General features: G+C 43.3%; 1 protein-coding gene across 6 annotated transcripts in view; it reads right to left on the reverse strand.

Moving 5' to 3' along the window:
- NFYC (nuclear transcription factor Y subunit gamma) overlaps positions 1-26106 on the reverse strand; it is a 96901-nt gene that overhangs the window by 45145 nt on the left and 25650 nt on the right. For 2 of the 6 annotated variants that reach the window (XM_068268921.1, XM_068268922.1), the window contains exons 2-3: positions 11820-11896; positions 3441-3488 (exon numbers count right to left, since the gene is read on the reverse strand). The exons of 2 other annotated variants lie outside the window; for them this stretch is intronic. In XM_068268921.1, the coding sequence (XP_068125022.1) occupies positions 3441-3488; positions 11820-11847 (76 nt within the window). In that variant the 5' untranslated portion in view covers positions 11848-11896. The remainder of the gene's footprint in view (positions 1-3440; positions 3489-11819; positions 11897-26106) is intronic. 2 more of the 6 variants (XM_068268925.1, XM_068268923.1) reach the window with 2 other exon arrangements.

Genomic DNA, 26106 nt, shown 5'->3' on the forward strand with positions numbered 1-26106 from the left:
TTTAAACAGCTCCTGACATATGCCAAGTGTACTTGCTGCTATGAATCATAGATGGCGTGCAGCTAAATTTGGCTCCATGCTGCGAGTTTTGGATTCTGCAATTGTAAAACTGCAAGATGTAAATCAGATCCCTAAACATTCAGCACGCTTACTCAGACGGCTGTTACTGGAGAGAAACAAAACAGAACGGTCTGCTCTGTACTTTGTGATGAGACTCAATGGATATGCTAAAAAACAAAAAGGCAGGCTTGAAAATGAAAAACAAAAAACTTGATGAAAAATACAAACAGTGCATCCACCTTTTGGTGGGCAACACAAAGAGCACCACAACTTCTCCAATGTAAGATATATAACTCCTTACAGATTACATCTACCACCAGTTTAAGTTTTAATGTACGGTAACTCCTTTTCATAGAGCACCAGAAGACGGCAAACAAACAGGGCTCCAGGATGTATTAAGAAGAAAAAGACCTGGCAGGTTGTCGATGAAATGTGTAATTTACACTGAGGATCAACTTTAAAGAAAGTTAATTGAGGTTATCCCACAGTATCGACCACGATCTCCCTAAATTGCAATCGCTGTGCCTGAAACAACTTTGGAGCCTTTGCGTACCAATACAAAGTATGGTGAAAGAGTGGAAATGATGCACTCTGTAAGGCGCTCTAGACAAGGTTTCTGGATAAACCTGTATAAACCCGTATTCAGTAGAAGTACAGCTTGGCACTCCAAAGAATGCATAAATGGCTTTACATCAATCCCACATTTCGGGGACCATGTACCACTTTTATCAAGGTAAGCGTGCAAAAAATGTGCACAACAGGGGAATACATCCACAGTGTACAATCAGGCAGCATCAGTTAGAGGGCTATACATACATGTAAATGCACTTCAAATCACTTTTTTCCTGTGATGCTGTCACTTACATTAGGAATTGAAAATATGACAGATCGGTCAGATATTGGACTAGTCCATCTTCGCAAGGAGCATTCTGTTACTTCAATATTATCAAACTAAAAAAAAAAAAAACCTTACTTAACTTCAATTGCTTAGTCCAAATGTCAAACTAGTGTGCATAGGAGTATGCTAGCTGTCATCTTTGTAAAGATTCATTCCATGGAGTGCTTTTGTAAAGAATAAAGGTAATACTGAGAATCTTTCATGAGGAGATAGACTACTCCAAATTCTGTCAAATTTTTACTACCTGCAGTTAAAGACAGCAACATAGGAAAAAAGTGTAAATTATAGTGCATTTCACTCTGAGAGAAATGGACATTTTGTATGTATAGTACAAATATGTCTATTTCAAATGGACAATTTTTCACGATAGTGGATCCTTGAACCGGAATTTGTGTAAACCAGTGTTCTCTGCAACATGTATTCCTTTAATTCCTAATGTCGTTTTACAGCAGCGATTTTGTAGCAGATGTGAAATATTTCTCAATTTATGTATTTCTTGCTAGGGAAAAAATGCAGTCCAACTGGTTATTCTTGCTAATATGGTAACATTCACAGCTATAAGTATGTAGAAAATGAATACAATTTCCGTATTTCTTATACAGCAGAAGATTCTGTAATGACAGATTTTATTATTTTTTTTAAAATAACCTAGTAAAGTGGTGCCGTTCTTCAGAATAGCTCCACCACACATTTGTGCGGTTTTTCACATTACCCACCGTTGTGCATTCGCTCCATTTGCATCCCCAGCAAACGCATCTGTTTTAAAAACACAAGTGGAAGCAGACCCATTTTTTTTTTTTAATTGTGCCGTTTGATGCACTGCAAAAAAAAAATTCTATGTAAGCGGGAACCAAGCCTTAAGGTGGCCACACACCATAAAATGTTATTTTAATTCAATTTGAGCATTCCGATCAGAATCGTTGAGGTACCACACACGGCAATTTCGGGTTAAAAGACCAAAAACTCAAAGAATCTTTAAAAAAAAAAAAAAAGACCAAAAACTCAAAAAAAAAGTTGGTTAGGAAAAAAAAAAAATCGGGGAAAAAAATGTACTGTATAGTTATACCATTTTTTTCTGGTTGACTACAGTTTCACAATCCATCACACACATCATACAATTCTTGATAAAATTGGTCTGAATTTTTCATGTCCAATGTAAAAAAAACAAAAACAAAAAGAAAGAGAAATTCGATTGGATTTCCCAGTCAAAAACAAAAAATGTTCTATTTTTCAGGACAACCGATTGTCGGGCTCGGGACGGAAAGCTGCAGCTCAGAGTGAGAATCCCGAATTGGATCCATTGGAGGCGTGGAATGTGCAGGGTTGCTGCAGATCAATCTAGCAGTATGATTTTTTTAGGGTCTAAAAGCTTGAGGGAAAATTGCACCGCTTTTGGACAATAAATTTGGAAATAATCATACCGCCAGGGAGATTAATCTGTGGCATCTGAGAGTCTCCCTGGAGAATATGGATGCCAGCATAAAGAGTGGGGTCTAGGGAGCAGGCACCCGAAGGTCAGTAATGCCTGCCGCACCCTCGTCCTTAATGCACACTCCATTTACAAAACTCCCTTTTGCTAGACTCAAAAACCGAAAATTAATAGCACCCCAGATTACAGTCCAGAGTTTACTTCACAAAGTTCAAGTAGCAGACACCTCTCAGCATCAACTGTTTAAAAGACTGCATTAACAGTATCAATAATAGAGAGCAGCAGGCCAGGCGCATCCAATTAAAACATTGCCATTTATTGAAAAAACTTCTTAAAAGCAGGTACTATACCATACAGCATTCAAGGCATGAGAGAGGTAGCAAAATGCATGCAGAGGTCGACAGCCGCTTCGCAAACCTAAGTAGAGCGCTTCATCGGGACCACTGAGCCCCCCGCTTAGCTCCCCTTAAATAATCTACTTACTCTAATCCATGATGAGGTAGGCAGGACACCCACTCCGCACGCTCCCCTTCTGTCAATCCACTTCCTGGTCGCATCCACGCTGCAAAGACCGGAAATCGGAAGTGGTCATAGTCACATGCTGCCATTAGGCCGCCATCAGCTACGAGCAACGCCTCTCCATATCCCAGGACGCTCTGATGCCGTCTAAGAACAACCGCCCACTAAGAAGACGTCACTGGTCTAAAAAAAACCTCCACATGGGCCAGCAAATAAGATGCTAAGGCGGCGTTAGCTGCAACCCCTTGCCTAGCAACTACTATACACAAGCCCTTAATAGAAACAGGCCAGGAACAGGAGGGGGAATAGAGTGACCATTGGAGACACGGGCAAATGCACCCACCCATCACAGGGACGCAACAAGCAACGTGACCCCTGCAAAACAACAAATACAGGAATAGTGCAATCCTGTTGCCCGAGTAACTAGTACACATACCAGGCGGGCGGGGCACGGGGTGGTCAAAGAAATGCACACAAGGAGCAAAATTAAATAAACAATTCAATTAATTTATTCCCCTAAGAATTTTGACTCACCCAATTCTATAGAGACTTCAGGGGGCGCGTTGCAGTGAGCAGTTCTGTCTGTCAATACCAAAACATTTTTTTTAACAATAATTATTCATCAAGTACAAAGGTAGAGATAGCAACAATAATAGAGAAGCATAAAGGAGTAGAATATATTTTAAAACCACAAAATAGAACAGAAACAAGCAACCTCATTATCAGACAGGAGCCGACAGGCCGGGGGGGGGGGGGGGATTGATTCTTCGCATTCCTGGCCGCAATAGCAGTAGAGGGCGCTATTGAGGCCAGGAACGAGTCATCGGAGCGAGTCTACGTGGGCAGCGGACAGCTGCAGGGGCCTGGTGGAAGCCCCAGGTGAGTAAAACTCATTTTTTTAGGTTGGTTTAAGTGTTCCATTAAGTTGATCAGACTGTTCCAGAAAATGCTCCCAGGTAGTCGCATTCCTTCTAAGTGGAAGGAATTGACTAAATGGGAGTGACCGAACAGTCGATGGGGGGGGGTGATAGCTAGTAGCATGCATAATAGAATTTACCGCAGTAGGTTTCCTAAACGTTTTTGTAACCAGGGAACCCCTACTGGCATCTATAATCAAGTCTAGAAACTCAATAGACTGGTCCCCCCAAGAATAAGTGAAAGACATATTCACATCATTGTGATTGATCTGTGTCAAAAATTCCTCAAAAGTACTTTGATCCCCCTCCCAAATCAACAAGATGTCATCTAACGGATCCAGAGTCATCTATCTAATGGTGAATACACGGTTCGTTCCCGCATCGAATGCGCCGCTCGATTCCCGACGAATCGATTATTCCCGAACATTTCCGAGCGCATTTCGATGATTTTTAGGTCGATTGCCATGTAAAGTATGGCAAATCGACCTAACGATCCATCGAAACGCGAATCGGACATGTCGGAAATAAACGAATTGACGGGAATCGAGCGGCGCATCGACAGGAATCGAGTGCGGGAACGAACCGTGTGTATCCAGCATAATGGATCCACCCCCTGGAATGTGTTCCCCACCGTAAAGATGTGGTTGGCCTCCCAGTTGCCCATGAAGAGGCCGGCATAGTTGGCCGGCAACTGTTTAAAAGACATTAAACATTAAACAGACCTTCATGGTCATACTGCTGCAAACAAGCAACTATTGGGTAAGAGCAAGAAGAGAATAGCTTAGGTCAGGAACCAAAAGGAACGGACATCAGACCATGTATGTCTTATAGGTCCAAACTGGAGGTTTCATCTGTGAGGGCTTTGTCAGACATTGAAAACATATACCTATACACACACACCAATTATGTCCACATCCTGTCCCCCCTCTTGTTCCCGTCCCTCCAGTGTCTGCCTCCGTGTCCCCTTGCTTTTCTTCCTGTGTGATTTAGTGGCAGTAGCCAGGGAGGAAGAAGTGAGCAAGAGATGAGCCACTGTTTCGCAGCGGGCACCCTTGGGTTAGGAGAGTGATACAAGCGGCTACTGCCGCTAATTACAACACACACAGGGAGCAGAGCAAGGGGACACTGAGGCGGACACGCAGGCAGACACAAGGGGGGACACAGAGGCGGACACAAAAGACACACGGGAAGTGCAGGGAGTCCCCGACATGCGGCGGTTTGTATTGGCGCAGGTCTGAAAAATACAGTAATTCCTTCATAGTTGTAAGGTCTCCAACATTAATTTATGATATAAAAATAAAGAAACTTTAAATGGAAAGGAGTGTCCAAACTTGACTGGTTTTTACATTTACACGTATATATTCCCTTCCCAATCCATGGGCAATAGGAGACTTCCTCAATCTTGAGTCCTTAGTCAAGCCCAGGCATTTTTCCATCTCCTACCTCATGTTGCTTTGCCCAACAATTGCCACAAAACCACTACTGCCCTCAGTCCTTAAATACTATTACTACTATGTGTTGTTGACTGGCCAGTACCTAGCTGTCTATATGGATTTGGAAGTCCCACCGCCCTGTTATTCCCTTTGTGCAATCTCCTAGTTGCACTTTAGAGGGTTCAGCCCCATACACTGTGTAGATGTGTCAGTATACAATGACCTCTGCGTCTCTAGGATTCTCACATATGACAATCTTTTTTTAACAGAATGATATAAAATACAGTGAGCAGTAGGTCTGTATACAGAAATGCCTTGATTAAGAAGTTAAGAGGAGAATGATTCAAGATTATGGAAAGTCAGTCATGTGACTCCATTACTGTAATGAGCAAAAAGTACATTCGAATGTAAAATCAGTTTTGGGTTGTTTTTCAGCCAAACACAAATGTGACAAGACATTGAGCACAGGCTCCCGAACACTAGACACATGAAAACCGGTAAAATGTAGCCTGGCCTTATAAATCTCGATTTTTGCTGAGACACACAAACAACAGGGTTAGGATGTGGAGTTACTGACATGAATGCATGAACACAACCTGACTTGTCTTTGTAGTCCAGACTAGAGGTGGAAGAATGGAAGAGTTACAGCTTGTATGTGCAATTGACAAAATGTGCAGTAACTGAAGTGAAATCATGTTTACATGGGTCAGAGTCTCAATGGAATGTTTCTAAACATCTTGTTGAATACATGCCATGAATTGCTGAAAGGGCGTCCCACCCAGTATAAGTATAAGGTTGCTAAGAAGGTGCTCAGTGCATGTACTATACAGTATATATATACACGACTAGAAGTCTAGAAATGTAGGTCTGACTCATATATATATATATATATATATATATATATATATATATATATATATATATATATATATATATATATATATATATATATATATATATATATATATATATATATATATACACACATACATACATACATACATACATACATACATACATATATATATATATATATATATACACATACATATATAAAGTATAGGGGTCGACATACACAAATCAAGAGCAGCGCTGAGCACACTGAGTAATGTGTGTACTATTAGTGACATCCCCATTAGCAGCAATTTACCCAGTGGTTTCTTGATAGAGGAAATGCCAAGAAAACACATGTCTGAAAGTCTTGGCCACATTAATTAACACGAAAAGGGGCAGGGGAAAATAATACTTGGCAGCAGGAGGGGGGTATGGTTTATTAATTGCTGCACTTGGAGGCCTGGAGGAGTAATTGGCTGCACTTAAGGGGCAGGAGGGGTTAATGGCTGCAATGCCCTCCTAGTCCCCAAGTGCAGCTGTTATTTCTTCCTGGCCCCCCAAGTGCAGCCATTAACTTTGCTGGATAGACTTGTACTTGAGTTAATAAAAAGCTTAAAGAAAACCTGTACTGAAAATTAAAAGTGAAATAAACATACACAGGTCATACTTACCTCCCGTGTAGTCTACTCCTCAATCTCTTTCTCCTTTCCCACGTCCTGCTTGTCCACTGGGATCAAGGGAATTCTCTGTCCTCCATTTTGAAAATGGTCATTACCCTATAACAGCTTTCTGGTCAGCACACTGTTAAACTGTCATATCGTCCACTTGAGCCATAGGAAAACATAGACATTACTGGGCACAGCAGTTGTCCTATTAGCTATAACTGACAGCAACTGATAAATAACTGACAGCAACTGATATATTTCAATTCTGACAAAATGTTGTCAGAACTCGACGCGATCACTGACAGAAGAAAATGGTGCGCGTCTGAGAGGAACTAATAGCAAGGTAACTATGTAATGTTCATTTGAAGTTACCTCATGTGTTTATTTTAAATAATTTTACTCAGTACAGGTTCTCTTTAAGAGGGTCAGATATTGGAGAATATATGGGTATATCTGTGCTATACAAGTAATATTGTAATTTAACACTATTAAAAATTCCTTTTACATTTTAGTTTACCATCTGCTATGAATGTTTAAATTTAGACAGATAAAGGTATATTTACGGACAATCCTAAAATCCGCAGGTCTAAGTTTTTCTGTCTGAAGTATGCGCTGCCCTGTAAGACCCATCTTTCAGCATGAGTACTTAGCTGCACAGAACAAGAAGCATTGCAAATGTTCCTAAACACATATAGCAAATAATGAGCAAAAAACTTCCCATATGGAATTTTGCTGTTATGAATCCCAAAAGATTTAAATGGTCGTTTCCATCCATGCAAATGAAAAAGCTATAAACCCTAAATATTTTCCAGTCTCCTACAAGTCTGAACAGAATGCTTATTCAAAGATGGAAGCGATTGCTCCCAACAGCTACACATGTATTTCCACATCACCAGGATCTAAGAGATTCCTCCACCCCGCAGACTAAATGGGTCTTGCTTAAAAGACAACTGTAGTGAGATGACTATGGAGGCTGCCATATGTATTTCCTTTTAAACAATACCAGTTGCCTGGCAGCCCTGCTGCTCTACGTGGCTGCAGGAGTGTCTGACTCACACCAGAAACAAACATGCAGCTAATTTTGTCAGAAACACTTGATCTGCTGCATGCTTGTTCAGGGTCTATGGCTAAAGGTATTAGAGAGAGCATCAGCAGGATAGCCAGGCAACTGGTATTGCTTAAAATAAATATGGCAGCCTTCGTATCCCTCTTGCTTCAATTGTCCTTTAATGGGTACAAAGGGATGTGCACAATATGTTTTACTCCCTGCTTTCTACAGGCTTATAAACCAATCATACAGCCAAGACAGATGAGAATTCTGGATACTCTTTTATACTGAGAATGCCAACAATCAATCGCAGCCTATGTGTCTGTTCTCACTAGGCTGCTTATCACATATACTCACATAATCCCATCCATGCATTTCTCTGCATGCAAGAAACGCCGGTATACCAATCCCAGAGCACCAACAGAAGCATCTCACGCTCTCATTGGTTGCAATAAACCAAAGGCACGGTAATTGTCCATTCTCAGGGAGGATTCTCATTGGTTCACCGAGCAGTGTATCAATGATAATCCTCCCTGGGGAGGAAGGATTCCCATGGGTCTATTGCCTGTGAGGCTTCTGTGGGGGCTCAGTATACCAGCGCTTCATGCGTGCAGGGACTCAAATGGACACTGGTGACTGAGGACACAAATGCACTGTGACACCAGTGGCAGGGAATTATGGCGAGCGGGTAGCGAAAAAACGGATAACCGGATTTAAAACTGATGCACAATGTTAGAAACTGATCAGTTTAAAAATGGATCAGTTTTTAAAGGAACAGTTCAACGTGTCAGACAATTGTCGAGGGGAAACGCTTGTGGGGTGTGGGGAAATGGTGCAAGTAGTACTTTTTTTCCCCCCCAGCATGCATAAGTCACATTTAAATGTGATTGAGCCCATTGAATAACATGGCTGTAACATCTAATGCAATGCTGCATGCGGGGAAATCAAGTGCATTCCCCTCGAGCTCCTCCAACCTTAAAAATTGCCCAAATTATCCTCAAAGACAACAAACAATGTTAGTCTGGTAAGTCAATCCTCATGGTATATAGAAAAGAACCACCTAATCCCATAGATATTGCCTTCCTGCATATGTTCACTGTTTGCAAGGCCTAATGCACACGTAACACAATTGATATAACGCATACTGTGTGCGTGGAAAACAGGCACCTCATTTCGATGAATGGTAAATTGCTAGGGGACATGTGCATTTTTGAAACAGACTGTAGAAGCACAATCCTTTAATATGATCCGCTAAAATGCAGACATTTGAACATGCTCTTACAATTGAAAGACCAGTGTGATCACAGGCAATCATGCGCTGCGATATTGTGCAACAAAACAGGCATAGTGTAAAAGCATCCTTACTTTTCTATCCCATTTCTACCTACTTTAGTTACTTGTTGCCTAAACCAGTATTTTCTCTTCCTTTCTACCCAGAAACAGACTAGGCAAAGTGAATACAGTAGAATCCCTTTATAGTGAACTCCAAGGGACCAGGAAAAGTAGTTTACTACAGTGCTCTCCCCAGGTTCTTTTAGCCGGTTGATCCACCCGGCTAGTTTTGATGAGCACCCGGCTGTCATCATCTCACCTCCTCCTATGCTGTAAGCAGAGTTACGCACAGAAGCACTCGCTCTGCATTACCTCATATAGCCCCACCCGGCTACTTTTTCATGCCACTCGGCTGGAAAAATTTTCTGGGGAGAACACTGCACTATATCAGAATTGGCCTTACATTGTATATTTATACAAACGCATTTGCTGGGACCGAGTTTACTATATCAGAGTTTACTATAACGAGATTCTTGATCTGTTGAAACATAATGCTCGATTACTGACTATATTCTAATAAGAACAACTTTTAAATTCTAAAATGGCCTTAATTTCCTCAGTCAAGATGTAAATAGTACTGGCGTTTAAAAATATCCTGCCAGTCTGTAGCCCCCAACACAGTAGCAGCACTAACCTTACCAGAAGACAGCAATCCACATGTTTTTGCAACAGCGATCACATGACCACTGCCGTTTGTATCACAGTATCATAGACCACCTTTCATCAGATTGCTGTCTAAAGTCTCATATACATGTACGAGGCATGATGACCAGCAGGGATCGGTACCCAATCTCTTGGACAACATTGCAGGGCCGAGGCTGTACAGACGCGTTGCTAGCCTATGAGCTAGCGACATGTTCTGTTTCTATGCGAGGGGAGGTGCAGAGAGGGAGTGGCGTCACTCGGCTGTTGCCAGTCAAAGCGATCAGTCAGGTGGATCACTGGCTGGGCGGACGAGAGAGGTCGGGGACTGCTGTATACATGCTGGATTCTTGGCAGAGGTGATCCTTATTGGCCACCTCAGCAGAATTTCATTCAATGTGTGTATGGAGTTTAATGATTAATGGGAGGGAGAAGGAGATTCCAGTTTAATAAAAAAAATGCTTGAGGAGTGACAAGCTGACAGGCACAATTTAGGGCCAGTTTACACTGTGAAATTTCCAATGAGCAATGCTTAACTGATGTAAATTACAGGTGAAAGAAGTTTTTGATGAACACCTGTACCTGGGGGGGGGGGGGGGGGGGGGGGGGCTGGTAGAGTCAGCTGCACAGATTTCCAATAGGTTTCATGTTGAAATCTATTGGTAATCTGTGTGCAGTTCTCTGGCAGTAACAGATCCCTCTCTGATCGGGAAGCATCTACGGCCTAGTGCACACCAAAAACTGCTAGCAGATCCGCAAAACGATAGCGGTTTTTGAAGCGTTTTGCGTTTTTGTGTAGCAGATTACAGATATTGTTACAGTAAAGCTGCTACTGAACAGCTACTGTAACAAAAACGTCTGGAAAACCGCTCTGATCTGGCGTTTTATCAAGCGTTTTGCGTTTTTCCTATACTTAACATTGGAGGCAGAAACGCCTCCGAAATCCAAAAATGCTGCAGCCCGGGAGTTTGCGTTTCAGCTAAAACCAACCCGCTCTGATGTGCACCTGCCCATTGAAATACATTACCCAAGCGTTTCCTCAGCCGCAAGTGTTCCTAAAAACGCAACCGAACCGCTATGGTGTGCACTAGGCCTACCTGATGGTCAAATCTGCTCAACATCTGCTAGTGTAATGCCTGGTACACACTATGCAATTTCTTGCCAGATAGATAGTCCAATAGATAATTTCCAGCAGGTCCGATCTGATTTCAGATTGTTTTTCTGATCAATTTTTTCCAATCACTTCTACAAAAAAGAAGAATCAGAAATACGATCGGAAATCAGATCAGACCTGACAGAAATGTTCTATTGGACCATCTATCTGGCAAGAAATTGCATGGTGTGTACCAAGCATAAAGCCCAATCTACAAGATACGATTCTTTGTACGATTAGATTACGATTCTATTTACGATCCGATTAAATCCGACATGTCCGATCGGGATTCTAATTCAATCCGATTTGCCATTGTTTTGCAATGGCAAATCGAATTGAATCAAATCCCGGACGTGTTTGATTTAATCAGATCGTAAATAGAATCATATCGCGTAGATTGGGCTTAAGAGCACCTTACCTTGTGAACCTTTGTAGAGTTTGAAATTCTAGATAAAGAAAACTATTTGGTTATCTTAATAGATATTGGATTCAATAAAAGCATCACTGAACAATCAATTCAAATCCACTAAAATCTAGAACATGGATAAGGAATGCTTGTTTATGGTTAGTGTGTTATCAACAAACTTCTACTATAATCTTGATGAATTTCTAGTGCTGCACGGTGGTAGTCAGGTAAACCATCAGTATCATGGATACACTGACTGTTTACTCATTCTACCAAGAAACTATTAGTGTGCCACTCATATTGACAGTTGCATACATCCAAATCTCATTAAATATATGAAGAACAACATGGCATGACACTGTGGATTTCTGACTCTCACTGGATCTTCTATAAGAGTAAAACACAAATGCATGGCAGATTATATAGACTGCATGTTAATACATCTCTCCACATTCTTGAATTCCCAATATATCTCATGGTCACCTTTTATATGTTCTAGAAGGTATTTCATCACTCTTCTTGGACAAATTCTTCAGTTCTAATGAGGTAAAGGAAATACCCTGAAAAATATATATACAGGTAATCCACTTACTTTAAGCAACAAAATGTCTAATGACACTCAATAAGTACATGTTAAACATGTAAACTTCTCTTGCTGCAGTCGTTTAATACATTTAGGTCCAGTTTCCACAGAGTCAACATTTTGGAAATGAATGCTGCATTAGATCTGACAGCCCAATGAAAGTCATTTGACCGTTTTCACCTAATGCAGGTTTTCATGCACAGTAGTGCCCAGGAAAACCTATTTGCTGTCTGCAGTGATTTTCCAGGAGGTGTGTGTGGTCGTGGTCCTCCATAGAGAAAAAAAACCATAGTGCTGCCCCCACCACACGTGTATCACCCCTGGTTAAAACAAGCATTTAACAACTTCCTGCAAGATGGACATTTATAAATGTCCTGTTTGTGCACCTACAAATAGGAAATCTATATAAATGAAGAGCATGTGCATTTATAACCTTCAGTCCATGGCCTGAAGGGGTTAAAACCTCTAAATAGGGGCGATAAATAAATCAGCAATATGTGTTGATTCAAGGTGCCAAAAGCCCTCCCTTTTAAGGATGGTTCTTCATTTGGTATAACTGGTTCACAAGAAAAGTGAAAGAGACCGTCATCTATCCAAAATATGCACCTAACAATGCTCAGACAAATGTCTCTACATCCCACACTCATAAATTTTAACAGACAGCTAAAACTTGACCAGCAGTTAGCTGAAAGCCATGTGCTGGCAGGCATATATTTGTTTTCTTTTAAACAATACCAGTTGCCTGGCAGTCCTGTTGATCTCTTTGGCAGCAGTAGTGTCTGAATCGCATGTCTGAAAGTAACATGTGGCTAATCTGGTCAGACTTGGGTCAGAGTACCTGATATGCATGATTGTTCAGGGTCTATGCCTAAAAAAGTATTGGAGGCAAAGGATCGGGACCGCCAGACAATTTGCATTGTTTAAAATTAAACATGTCGGTTTACATATCCCTCTAACTTCAGGTGTGCTTTAAGATGTTGGGATACTTTTGAGGTAGGTAATGATTACTTTTGAACACAGAAGAAAAGCAGAGTTAGTACCTGCTAACGATGTTTTGAACAATCCTTCAGGGCAAGGTGAGACGTCGCCCCTCCCAGACGCAGGAACAGACAGCACTTCCCCTATAAAACATTGTAACAGTTAGTCCACCCTCAGTGCGTTTAGACAAGTACCGACAGGTGAACAACCAACTAACCCACACAAAGTGCCATTATCCGACAAAGACAAAACACCCGGGTGGGATCGTTGCCCTGAAGGATTGTTCAAAACATCGTTAGCAGGTACTAACTCTGCTTTTTTCCCACAATCCTTCAGGGCAAGGTGAGACGATTAACAAGTAATACAACCTCAGGGTGGGACCACTGCTTGGAGAATCTTCCTTCCAAACGCTTGGTCGTGAGCCGATAATGCATCCACTCGATAATGGCGAATGAATGTAGAAAAGGTCGACCACGTCGCCGCCTTACAGATTTGCTCAGGAGAAGCTCCTGCCCTATTTGCCCATGAAGCTGCCATGGCCCTTGTAGAATGAGCCTTAAAAGAAGCTGGAGGATCTACTTTCATTACTCTATAAGACTCAATAATAGCTGACCTGATCCAATTTGCAATTGTAGATTTAGATGCAGCCTGCCCTGCATTCTTGCCTGCAAATAATAAAAATAATGAATCTGATTTCCTAAACCTAGCCGTTCTGGCTAAATATTCCAATACTGACCTTCTAACATCCAATGTGTGAAATACTCTTTCCTTCTCACAACTTGGATCTACACAAAATGTAGGTAAGACTATATCTTGTGATCTATGAAATTTAGACATCACCTTTGGACAGAATTTCGGGTCAGTCTGTAGCACCAACCTATCCTGAAAGTCCTGAAAATATGGATTTTTAACTGATAAAGCCTGCAATTCGCTTACCCTTCTTGCTGAAGTTATTGCAATTAAGAACACTACTTTAAGCGTGAGATTCTTAAGGGAACATTCTGTCAATGGCTCAAACGGCCCTCTAGACAATCCCTGCAACACTATGGATAAATCCCATGGAGATACATACGGTCTAAAAACCGGAGATTTCCTTGATACAGCCTTCATGAATCTTAAAATTAGAGGAGATGAAGAAATCGGAAGACCCGACAGAGCCGAAAGGGCTGCCATCTGAACTTTTAATGTACTGACCGATAACTTCTTATCCCAACCATCCTGGAGAAAATCCAAGACTGCTGGGATAGATAGATTATCAAACTTTGACTTTCGCAACCAAAGGTGGAAAGTCTTCCAGTATTTTAAATAGATCTTTCTTGTAACATCTTTACGACTTCCGATCAATGTCAGAGCTGCTTTATTGGACACTCCTAATCCCCTTAACCAGTCTAATTCAGGATCCAAGCTGCCAGATTCAGGCGCTCTGGATGCGGATGCCACAGGTTCCCCTGAACTAGCAGATCCGGTATGAGAGGTAGCATCCAAGGCTCCTCGATTGTAAATGACTTCATCATTGCAAACCAGCTCCTCCTGGGCCAGCGAGGCGCAATCAGAATCATGCGTCCTCTCAGATCCCTCCATTTCATGAGGACAGCCGGGATCATATTTAGAGGTGGAAACACATACATCAAATGAAAATTCCATTGGTGATTGAACGCATTTACTCCAATCGCATCGTCTCTCGGGTTCAAAGAATAATACCTTTGTACCTGAGCATTCTCTTGTGTTGCCAACAGATCCACTGATGGTGTTCCCCATTTCTCCGCAATCTGTAAAAATATTTTCTTGTTTAAGGACCATTCTGAAGCCCGAATTGCATTTCTGCTTAATTTGTCTGCGTCTATGTTCAATGTGCCCTTGAGATGGACTGCTCTCAAGGACAACACATTCCTTTCTGCCCAAAATAAAATCTCTTCCGCTTCTTCCTGCAATAACAGGGATCTCGTGCCTCCCTGTTTGTTTAAGAACGCCACCGTTGTTATATTGTCTGACTGAATCAGGACGTGTGATTGACCCAGAATGGTCTTCGCTTGAATCAAGGCCAATTTCACAGCTCTCAATTCTCTCCAATTCGAGGACATTTGGGACTCTGTTTTTGACCATTTGCCCTGGAAGGCCAAATGCCCCACATGAGCCCCCCAACCCCACGAACTTGCATCCGTGGTTAAAATCTGATCTACCGGCTCTTTCCACAGTCTTCCCTTCAACAAATTGACCTCCTCCAACCACCATCGAAGGGACAGGGAGACTGATGCTGGAATTCTTACACGAATCTCCAGGCTTTGAGGCTGACCATCCCAATTCTCCAGGAATACACGCTGGAGTCTCCTTATATGAGACAATGCCCATGGCACTGCCACCATTGTTGAGGACATCAACCCCAACACTCGGGAGACCAATCTTAGCGTAGGTCGTAACTCCTCCTGCAATTTTTGAACTGCCAATTTTACCTTTTCCACTTTTTCCTGTGGAAGAAACAACTTTTGACTTAAAGAATCTATCAGAATACCCAGAAATACCATATTTTGGCTTGGATCTAGGCATGATTTTTCTCGATTTATAATCCAGCCCAAGGATTGTAAATGAGTTGATACTCTCTGCAGATGATGCTTTACTTGTGCCTCCGAATTTCCCAATATCAGTAGGTCGTCCAGATAAGGCACTACAAGGACCGACTCTTCTCTTAATGGCATTAGAGCTTCGCCTAGGATTTTTGTAAATATCCTTGGTGCAGAAGTGATCCCAAACGGGAGGCATAGGAACTGAAAGTGCCTTACCTGCCCGTCTATTTGGAGGGCAAATCTTAAGAATTTCTGTGACCTCTTGTGAATTGGGACGTGCCAATAGGCATCTCTGAGGTCTAGAGATGCCATAAAAACCCCGGGAAATAACAGATCTCTTACTGTAAAAATCGTTTCCATACGAAACTTTCTTTCTCATGAACGGATTTAGTCTCTTTAAGTTTAGAATCAATCGGAATTTTCCCGATTGTTTCTTTACTAGAAATATTGTTGAATAGAAACCCTCTTTTTGTTCCTTCTTTGGAACATTGCAAACCACATTTTGATCCAACATATTTTTTAATATTTGCAGGATCTCGGGAAAAAGAGCCGGATCCTTTGGATGTCTTGACACAATGAATCTTGACGGAGGGGGTAAAGCAAACTCTATCTGATAACCGAATTTGACTGTCTGCCGAATGAATGGACTTTTTGCCATCATCGACCATTTGTGGGCAAAGTATTTTAGTCTTCCCCCCACCGCCACAAACGAGTCATTGTGGCTTCGTTTGAGATTCAGAGGGCTTAGACCTAAAACCCCCTCTTCTGGATTTGTCAGAGAACCATCTTTTGACTCCTTTCTGCTCTCTAACCGGTTCTTTTTGATCAGCTTTTGGTTTACGAAAAAAACGTTTATTTGCCGTTTTTTGCTTCTTAGGAAAGGTCTTTCTTTTATTCGAAGTCCTTTCTAGAGCCAAGTCCAAATCTGGACCAAACAGCAAATCTCCAGAAAAAGGAACTCCACACAGTCTGTTTTTGGATGCTAAATTACCATCCCAAGTTTTTAACCACAGAGCCCTGCGTGCCACATTCACCAGAGCCGTTGACCTAGCGGTAAACCTAACCGCTTCCGCCGAGGCATCTGCCAAATAGTTAGCCGCCTTATTTATAACCGTGATGGATTCCAATAACTGTTCAACTGAAGCACCCGCCAGAATGCTAGCTTTCAGTTGATTGACCCATAATTCTAGTGTTCTGGCTACACATGTAGAAGCTACCGCAGGCCTAAAGGAAGCTGCCGTTGCCTCCCAAGATCTCTTGAGATAAGCATCAATTCTCTTATCTACCGGATCTTTAAGATCCCCTAAATCCTCAAATGCCAAATCACCTGGTTTGGAAACTTGGGAAAAAGGAGCGTCCAATTTTGGACATTTGTCCCAAAGAGCCGAATCCTCAACAGTGAAAGGAAATCTGCGTTTTACTGTTTTGGAAATAAGTAGCCTCTTCTCAGGATCTTTCCATTCTCTAAGAATCGACTGCTTAATAGCATTGTGGACAGGAAAGTAAGACCTTCTTTCTCCTCCATCCCCTTATATAATTGATCATGTATGGACAGACCAGACACTGTATCCTTATTCAATTCCAGCGTATCATTAATAGCTGCAATCAAGGCTTCAGTATCCTCCACACGAAATTTGAATCTAGAAGATGTATCAATTTCAATCTCTCTAGAGTCAGACTCAGCCGAACTAACCCCTGTCTCCCCCTGATCCTGATTCTCACTTTCTGAGATAGGATTCAAAACAGGAACAGACACAGTAGCAACCTGAGAAGTAGAAGCACATGCTACTGTTAAAGAGGATTTAAATGAAGCCAATGAAGAGTTAATCTCTTCCCTAAAAGCCTGCAAGGTCTCCTGTACAGAGGGACCTGACTGCTCTCCTAAAACTTTCTCCATACACTGTTGACACAAAGTTTTGGAGTATGGCAATGGCATCTTAACGCTACACATAGGGCATCGCTTATAGGTAGGAGGAGGCCTCGCCTTATCTCCAGCATCATTCTGTTTAGTCTGAAAAATATATAGAGAAAAAACAGCAGATATAAGCACCATTCAAATGCACCTTAGCGTATGGCTCAGAAAGAGATCCCATACTCTCACCTTCTGAGCAGCTGGGTTACTCTCTGCCTTATCCGGCGCCGACATCCTGGAGACATCCAGCAGCCAAGACAGCAGTCTCTCCTCTGCAGAGTAACTAATGCCCGCCAGCCACGCACAGCGTTCTCTTATGCTTCCGCCTAGAATTCACAGAGGCGGAACCGGAAGTGACGGAGAGAAGGCCCGACAAGCTAAAACGTGTCTTCCGACATACCCGCCGGAAGATACACGCCACAGGGGAACCATCTGGACCAGCGTCCATCATGCGCCATGCACCTCCCCACGCTCAGCCCGCAACAGCACGCCAGCGGCTTACCTGCGCTCCGGAACCAACCTCATTCAGAGCGGGAAAAGAACGCCATGCCTTCCACACTTGCCCTCCTACAGTTAGGAGCAGAAAGGTAGGCAAACTTCACTCGGGTGTCCAGCGTGAAGCGAAGGCTAGATGGCCTCAGTACCACCATCTCAGCCGCCCATAGAATTAAAACCTGCAGCCCAGCACACAGGCTCAATCCTTAGGGGAGATGCCGACCTGCCTGGACGCAGGAACAAACAGCACTGAGGGTGGACTAACTGTTACAATGTTTTATAGGGGAAGTGCTGTCTGTTCCTGCGTCTGGGAGGGGCGACGTCTCACCTTGCCCTGAAGGATTGTGGGAAAAAATCATTTTACAGGATGCATGTTCTCTACCCCTAAGAGGAATTTAGCTCAAGCTAACATTTTCTCTTTGAATTTACACACGACATGGTAATTTTAAAAAATGTAGAGTACCCCTGACCCGGTTTCCCCCTCCCCCTTAAAACTTTACTAGTGTTTTACTATTGGTGCCGTGACTAAGGCACAGCACAATCCTCCCTCCTCCAGTGCCCCCTGTTCTGCTCAGTCATAATTTTCCACTGAGCAGAAAGTCAAATATTAGCGGGGAGGAAGTGGCAGTTCTTTCGCTTTATGATTCACTGCACCCAGTTCGCAAGGAAGCTGCGCTGTGTGTGGCCTTGTGGTAATGGAGGTCGGATATCCTTCCGCCCGCACACAGAGCAGCTCCCCTGCACGCTGTGTGTAGTGAAACATACAGACCTAAAGCTGCGAGTGGAGGGGCGGAGTTAAGGACACACAGGGGGGAGGAAGAAAGGTCACTTCCTCCCGCTCATAATTGCCGCCAGAGCGGAGCCACAGGGGGCGCTGGAGTGGGAGGATGGTGCTGTGTGTGTGTGTAATAAAAAAAAGGTAAAAGTATTTGGGACCAGGTCAGGGGTACTTTAAATGATAAAAAAAGCTCCTTATCAGGAACAAAAGGCAAAAATTCAAAAAGCGGATCAATCCCAACACTATTCAAAAAGGTAAATAAATATAATTGTGTAGGTGAGAGAGATGGTTAAGGCTCAATTCACGCTACAATACAGAATAGACATGTTTGTACGTTTTGCCATATTGGAGCGACACAAAACCGGTGAGGTCAATGGATCCTATGTTAAACATAGCATTTTTCACACCAGTGGATCCATTCCGGTAATTGAAACGCAAAGTTCTGACCTACACAATCTTTCACTGTGGATGAGACTTCCACAGACCATATTCTATGGAATTATATTCTGACAGGTCCCCCTAATGCCCAGTTCTTAGGCCACTGACTCACCTACAGCCCTGTGCCTTTCTAAGGCTGCATTTTCCTCCAGAAACTCTCGTATTTAACCTGCAACAGATGAAAATACTATGGCCAGAGGCAGGGATTCCAGTGTCAATCTATCACAGAATGTAATGCACAAAATGTCTATCAGTGGCTTCAGAACCAGGCAAGGCATCTGGTCACTTGTCAGCATTGCAAGCATGGCGGGGAGGTGAGAGTACACATTTCTCTCCTTGATGCTTTTTCATTTCTGACAAATCAGTTTTCTGTTAAACAGAATTTTATAATGATTTATGCTTAAAGAAAACCTGAACTGAAAATTAAGTCAAAATAAGCATACACAAGTCATACTTACCTTCCATGTAGTCTACTCCTCAGTGTCTTTCTCCTGTCCCGCATCCTGTTTGTTCACTGTGATCAAGGGAATTTTCCGTCCTCCATTTTGAAAATGGCCATTAACCATAACAGCTTTCTGGTCAGCACACAGTTCAACTGTAACATCGCCCACTTGAGCCATAGGGAAACATGGACATTACCCGGTACATCAGTTTTCCTCTCCGCTATAACTGACAGCAACTGATATTTTACTGACAGCAACTGATGTATTTCAGATCTGACAAAATATTGTCAGAACTGGAAGGGATTATTGTCAGAAGAAAATGGTGAGCTTCTGAGAGGAACTGATGGCAAGGTAACTATGCAATGTTCATTTGAAATCACCTCATGTGTTTATTTTAAATATTTTTACTCAGTACAGGTTCTCTTTAAACATTCCCAGTCAGAAATAAAACAGTTGTTGCTTTTCAAGTGGCCAGGCAAAGAAATGAGATTTCTATTGTTAGTAGAAATTATTTTACTTGTACCCTGAAATTGCTATTTGAGTCGCCTCTCTCCTGTTAAAGCGAACCTGAGCTCTTGTAAAGAAACAAATACTTACCCAAGGAGGGGAAAGACTCTGGATCCTAATGAGGCTTCCATCAGCATCCTCCCTGGCTTGTCGGGACCCACTTGCTTATCGGAGCCACGCTCCTATGCTGGTACGAACACAGCTGTGCATGTGCTTGAAGAAGAGGACAGTCCCAGATAACCGGCAATCCCTTGTCAGTAACCTTTGGAGCAGGGCTGTGAAGTCAGAGTCGGAGGATTTTTGGGTACCCGGAGTCAGAGGTTTCATAAACTGAGGAGTCGGAGTTGGTATCGGAAGATTTTTGTACCGACTCCACAGCCCTGCTTTGGAGAGTTCGCACTACGCGACAGGGGACCAGAGGACACAGAGGGAAGACTAAACAGAATCCAGAGGCGTCCCTCTTCTTAAAAGGAACCTGCGGTGAGAGGTGCATGAAGGCTGCCCTATGTATTTCAGTTTAAACAATACCACTTTCCTGGCAGTCCTGCTGATCTTTCTGGTCAGTAGTGTCTGAATCACATACCTGAAACAAGCATGCAGCTAAACATCTGATCTGCATGCTTGTTCACAAGTGTCTGAAAGTAATAGAAGCTGTGGATCAGCCGGATAGCCAGGCAATGTACATTGTTTAAAAGGAAATAAATACTGTATGCCAGCCTTATATGCCTCTCACCTAGGGTTCCCTTTAAATGTTTGATTTTGTGCCAGAGCTTTGGCTCGGGTACACTAGTGTACCTGAAGGGGAGAAAGTGCTTCCTACCTCGGGAGAGAAGCATCTGGATCCTATAGAGACTACCCCAGTTCTGTTCAGTAGAGGGGATCCAGCGCTGGGATCCACAAAGGTCCACTTGTCTTAGGTGTGCACAGGTGCAGTAGCAGCTTTCTCCTCAGGCTGAAATAGCCAAGCCCGCCTTGCACCTGCGCAGTAGGAGCGGACGTGGGTGAGTGGAAAGCTGCTATTGCACGCAACAGTGTAGCTTTCTGTTTACTTTTTTGTTGTTGGGGGCGGGGGGGGGGAATTGCCAGTGCTGGAACGGGGGGGGGGGGGGGGGGGGGGGGGGGGGGAGGTTGCCAGTGCTGGAACGAAGCGACAGAAAGGGTTGGTAGGAGCCCCATTAGGATCCAGAGGCTTCCCCCTCCTAAAGTATCTGATTTTTATATAAATTGTCACAGGTTTACTTTAAAAATTTCATACAGATGCTAAATTGCCATTGCCTGATCACTTACAACTGGGTTGGATGAAAAGCCAGCATTACTAGAGGCCTCCCACACTTATGACGTCCTGAGTGATCAGTCACTATGAATCGCTTATGTCCTTGTAGCAGGTGCCTCCCGCTCACTCCGCCACCCACCTTTATTTTTCCATAAAATACAACAGGCAGTGTCTGCTCAGCAACTGTTACTTAGACACACACACTTTTCTGAAAATACTTGGAAGCTTCTGGATGGCCTAGAAGCTTTCCAAGTCCTCCTGCAGCCCACCAATCCAGTGAAGGGTCCCGCTATACTTTTTAGACTCCATTTTTCTCTGTGCACAAGTGCTTTATTCTATTGGGCATGCGCTGACCTTACTCACACATGCACATGCTCACACATGCTCAGTACCGATGCACTTTTCCACAGCCAGGAGTGTGGCCAAAAGAAACCTATGCAACGCGGAGTTGAATACCGTATTCCGCGCCGTATAAGACGCTCCGGAATACAAGACGCACCCAGGTTTAGAGGGCAAAAACCAGGGGAAAAAAAAAATATACATACTAAACCTGGTGCGTCCATGTTCCAGGAGCATCTTGTACATGTTCTAGCCCAAATGGTGTCCTCGTGTATCCCCATGTGTCCTGATGTGTGCTCCTGTGTAACTCGTGTCTGCCCCATGTGTGCCCAGCGTGTGTGCCCAGCGTGTCTGCCCCATGTGTGCCCAGCGTGTCTGCCCCATGTGTGCCCAGCGTGTCTGCCCCATGTGTGCCCAGCGTGTCTGCCCCATGTGTGCCCAGCGTGTCTGCCCCATGTGTGTCCAATATGCCCCACTCCAATATGCCCCCCCATGTGTCTCCTGGTCCCCCGTGCTGCAGTGCATAGCCGCAACTTGCCTAATCAATGCTCCCGCGGCGATGTCAGACCTCCGCGCTACCCCCACTAGCCTCCTCTCCCTCCCCGTTCGTCTTTCCTGCCCCCCCCCCCCCCCCCCCCCTGTGCAGTAATGTATAGCGGTAGCTTACCTTCCAAGCGCCCGCGGTGGATGCAGACATCGGTCTCCACGCTACTTCTCACTCTTGTGTCCGGCTTGTACTGTCAGTTATACATTACTGCACAGGGGGGGGGGGGCAGGAAAGACTAGGGGAGGGAGAGGCGGCTAGCGGGGGGGTAGCGCGGAGGTCTCCCGCTATACATTACTGCACGGGGGGACCAGGAGACGCAAGGGGGAAGCGGACAAAAAGGCAGGGAATTCCCAACATGACGGCAGGTCGGCGCTTCGTATCGGCGGGCGTTCGGAAGTTGGGAATTCCCTGCCTTTGCCGTATAAAACGCAGGGACTTTTTCTCCCCATTTTTGGGGGAGAAAAAGTGCGTCTTATACGACGACAAATACGGTAGATAAAGGGAAACCCTGTTGAATTTGGCGTGTATGGTAGAAATTGGTCACCAACCAATCAGAGAAGGATTGATTGGCTTGATACATCAGGTCATAATTGCCCCATTGTATGGTGGGCTTAAAACAAAAACAAAAAAACACACAAAAAATCCTGACAGTTGTCCCACAAGGACAGTCTATGAATTCTGTTGAGATCATAAAATTGTGATTTTGGATTCACAATGGAAGTGAAATCATGCACATAAACTTAGTGAGCGAGTGCTGTTTGTAATAAACCCAGAACAGGTTGCATTGTTACAAAAACTTAGACTGTCCGGAGTGCTACTTTTCAACACAGCAGGTAAGAGTGTGCCAAACAGTCCCATATATTAGGTAAATCTAAAACCCAAAAAGAAAAAAAAAAAAATTCATCACTGTACAGAGAGAATCCTCCCTGATGCTCCACAACCCCTCCACTGCCAGCCACCGCGACTTTCTTCACCGCCACACTTCCTTCAGCATATGAGCGCAGCCACACTTTGCAGACACCAGTTGGGCTCACAACTGCGAGGTAGCACAGAGTCTTTTGTACACAGAGGAAAAAGCCTTGCACATGCGGCTCCATGCTAATGCACAGGCCATACTTTGCACCTGCGAAGTGTGGCCGTGCTTGTACATGGAGGGGAGTGCAGCCGCTAGCATTATTCAACAAAATTCAACATTAACGCCAAATATTGTACAAAGGGTCCCACAGACGATAGTGAAAAGGCATAGGAAGACTGGGGATGAAGCCTGTGGACTATCCAGAAGCATTTTCTCTACTGAGGTAAGTATCTAAAGGGTAACTGAAGCCAGACAAAAAAAAAAAGTTAAACGGATCTGTTCAGTACACCGCACAATGCAATGCTGCATGCATTTTTACAGACAGCAGGCACTCATTTCAGAAGGGAAAAAGCGTGCAGTGTATTAAAATGCAAGGTAATGCACAAACAGTATGTGAAAGAAAACTAAGGCCAATTTTTTTGCGAGCCGATTAGCAGTAATTTTTGAGGGTATGGGAGGAAACCAGAGTGCCTGAAGGAAAAAAACAGACAGACACAAAGTTGAATGCTGGAAAAATATACCATGTCTCTTGTTCCCTTTACTACCTACCGTCAGGGCTGTGGAGTTAGAACAAAAAACATCTGACTCCAACTCCGACACCTCAGTTTATAAAACCAGACTCAGACTCTAGGTACCCTTAATGCCTTCGACTGACTCCTCGACTCCGACCCCTTAGTCAAATACTTACCGGGGTTGTGGATTTGGTACAAAAATCACCCGACTCCTCATTTTATGAAACCACTGACTGACTAACTCCAGGTACCCAAAATTGCTCCAACTCCACAGCCTTGCCTACTGTGATTCATTCAACCCTGGCATAGTACATAACAAGCAACGCAACACCACTTTTCTATCATCCCCTTGCTCTCCTCTTCTGTAAGATCACAGGGGTTAAAACTAAACTGACATCAAGACTAGACAAGAGTCTAGACTCTGTACCAAGACAGAGATCCCCTTCAAAGTGTCCCCAGTGTATCAGATAGCAGATTTTTAAAGCACATGCCACTAAAGCCATACTACATTTAAATGAAAAAGATGGAGAATGTGGTGATTACTATATTTGCTAGTGGCATGAGAGGGCTTACGTTATAGTTTTGACTTATGGCACATTCACAGTAGCTGAAAAAAAGGCTAGTGGTAACAGTTGGTTTTGCATTAGTTGCTTTGTGATGAACAGCTCTTTTAACAGACACTGACTGGCCATCACTGGTGTGCTTTTAACTCCTATGGAGGTCAAATCATTAGCACTAACCAAGATGTCTGCAGCAGGCCTTTTTCCGCAAAGTCCACCAACACCAATACTTGTAGTATTATTTGGCCCCACTGGAAAAAAAAATGGGATTCACAATGTCACTGTATGCCAGGAATTATTTGCTTTGTGTAACCTAGCCTGTATGCTATCCATAAACACGTAGACGACAATCCAATCCAGAGCCAACCAATCACATCAATGGGAAATTAAAAAAAAGTTTATAGCGACCAATGTCAAACATTGTTCTCTCCATCTCTATTAGATTTCATCAGAAATCTAAATGGAAAATCAACTAAACGGGCACCATTGCACTGCTCAGTGCGACAACAACATGCAGTCCTCAATCCCCTGCAGGTACTCACCCCCACCCTGCCAAAACACACACATGCAACCACCACAAGCTTTAGGCCACATACAGACATCAGACCATAGTCTTTGGAAAATGAAAGATCACAGACCAATCTTACCACCCTTCCTGTAGTATAAGAGCCATACTCTACACAGTCTTTTCTATGGAGCTGAACTCCACATCAGGAAAAAATCTTTGCAAGATGCTGCACACAAAGATGCTGTACAGACACAAAAGATCTGTATCTGCAAAAGATCGGTTCCTGCCAAAAAATCCATTCCTGCAAATTGCAATGATAGTCTATGAGATCTGCAGATCGTCATACACACATTATTTAACTGACATTCATCTGCAGATCTGAAAATCCATCCTGGTGGATCTGATCTGCAGATGAATGTCAGTTAAATCATGTGTGTATGATGATCTGCAGATCTCATAGACTATCATTGCAATTTGCAGGAATGGATTTTTGGCAGGAACAGATCTTTTGCAGATACTGATCTTTTGTGTCTGTACAGCATCTGTGTGTGCAGCATCTTGCAAAGATTTTTTCCTGATGTGGAGTTCAGCTCCATAGAAAAGACTGTGTAGAGTATGGCTCTTATACTACAGAAAGGGTGGTAAGATTGGTCTGTGATCTTTCATTTTCCAAAGACTATGGTCTGATGTGTGTATGTGGCCTTAGAATATCATCCAGATTCAATAAAAGTGATCAAATTCCCCAATCTACCCATGCTTAGCCAGCCTCCACGTTTCACAGAACATTCATTTTTGTCCTCACACAGGCAGGCTTTAGGCAACTAAAACTAGCCATCTATACAAACTGTACTCTGACAGGCAAATAAAAGTATTTTCCTTCCCCAGCTCCCGTTTCTGAATCTATGACTGAGTCAGAGGAAGTAAATGCTTGGAACACACGGTTCTTTTTACTCAGAGCATGAAAGAGATCCCCCCCCCCCCCCCCCCCGAAAATTAAACAGAATATGAAAGCAATCCGTACACAGCCTACTACCTGAAATCATTACGCACAGGTAGGACTCACAAAAATGAAAAAGATTTAGGCACAATGGCTTTTTATCATTTCCATTTGACAATGATCAGAAGTATGAATGGATAAACAGTTCTCAACAGTCCAGACTGCATACAAGTTGTGGGTAAGGATACTTTTACTACAGTGACAAGTATGCAAAGGTCATGTTGTAAACAGAATTATTTATTACTGTACACAGGACGTGAGTAC

The sequence above is a fragment of the Hyperolius riggenbachi genome, chromosome 2 (genome assembly GCF_040937935.1).
Source record: "Hyperolius riggenbachi isolate aHypRig1 chromosome 2, aHypRig1.pri, whole genome shotgun sequence".
NCBI classification, from domain to species: domain Eukaryota; kingdom Metazoa; phylum Chordata; class Amphibia; order Anura; family Hyperoliidae; genus Hyperolius; species Hyperolius riggenbachi.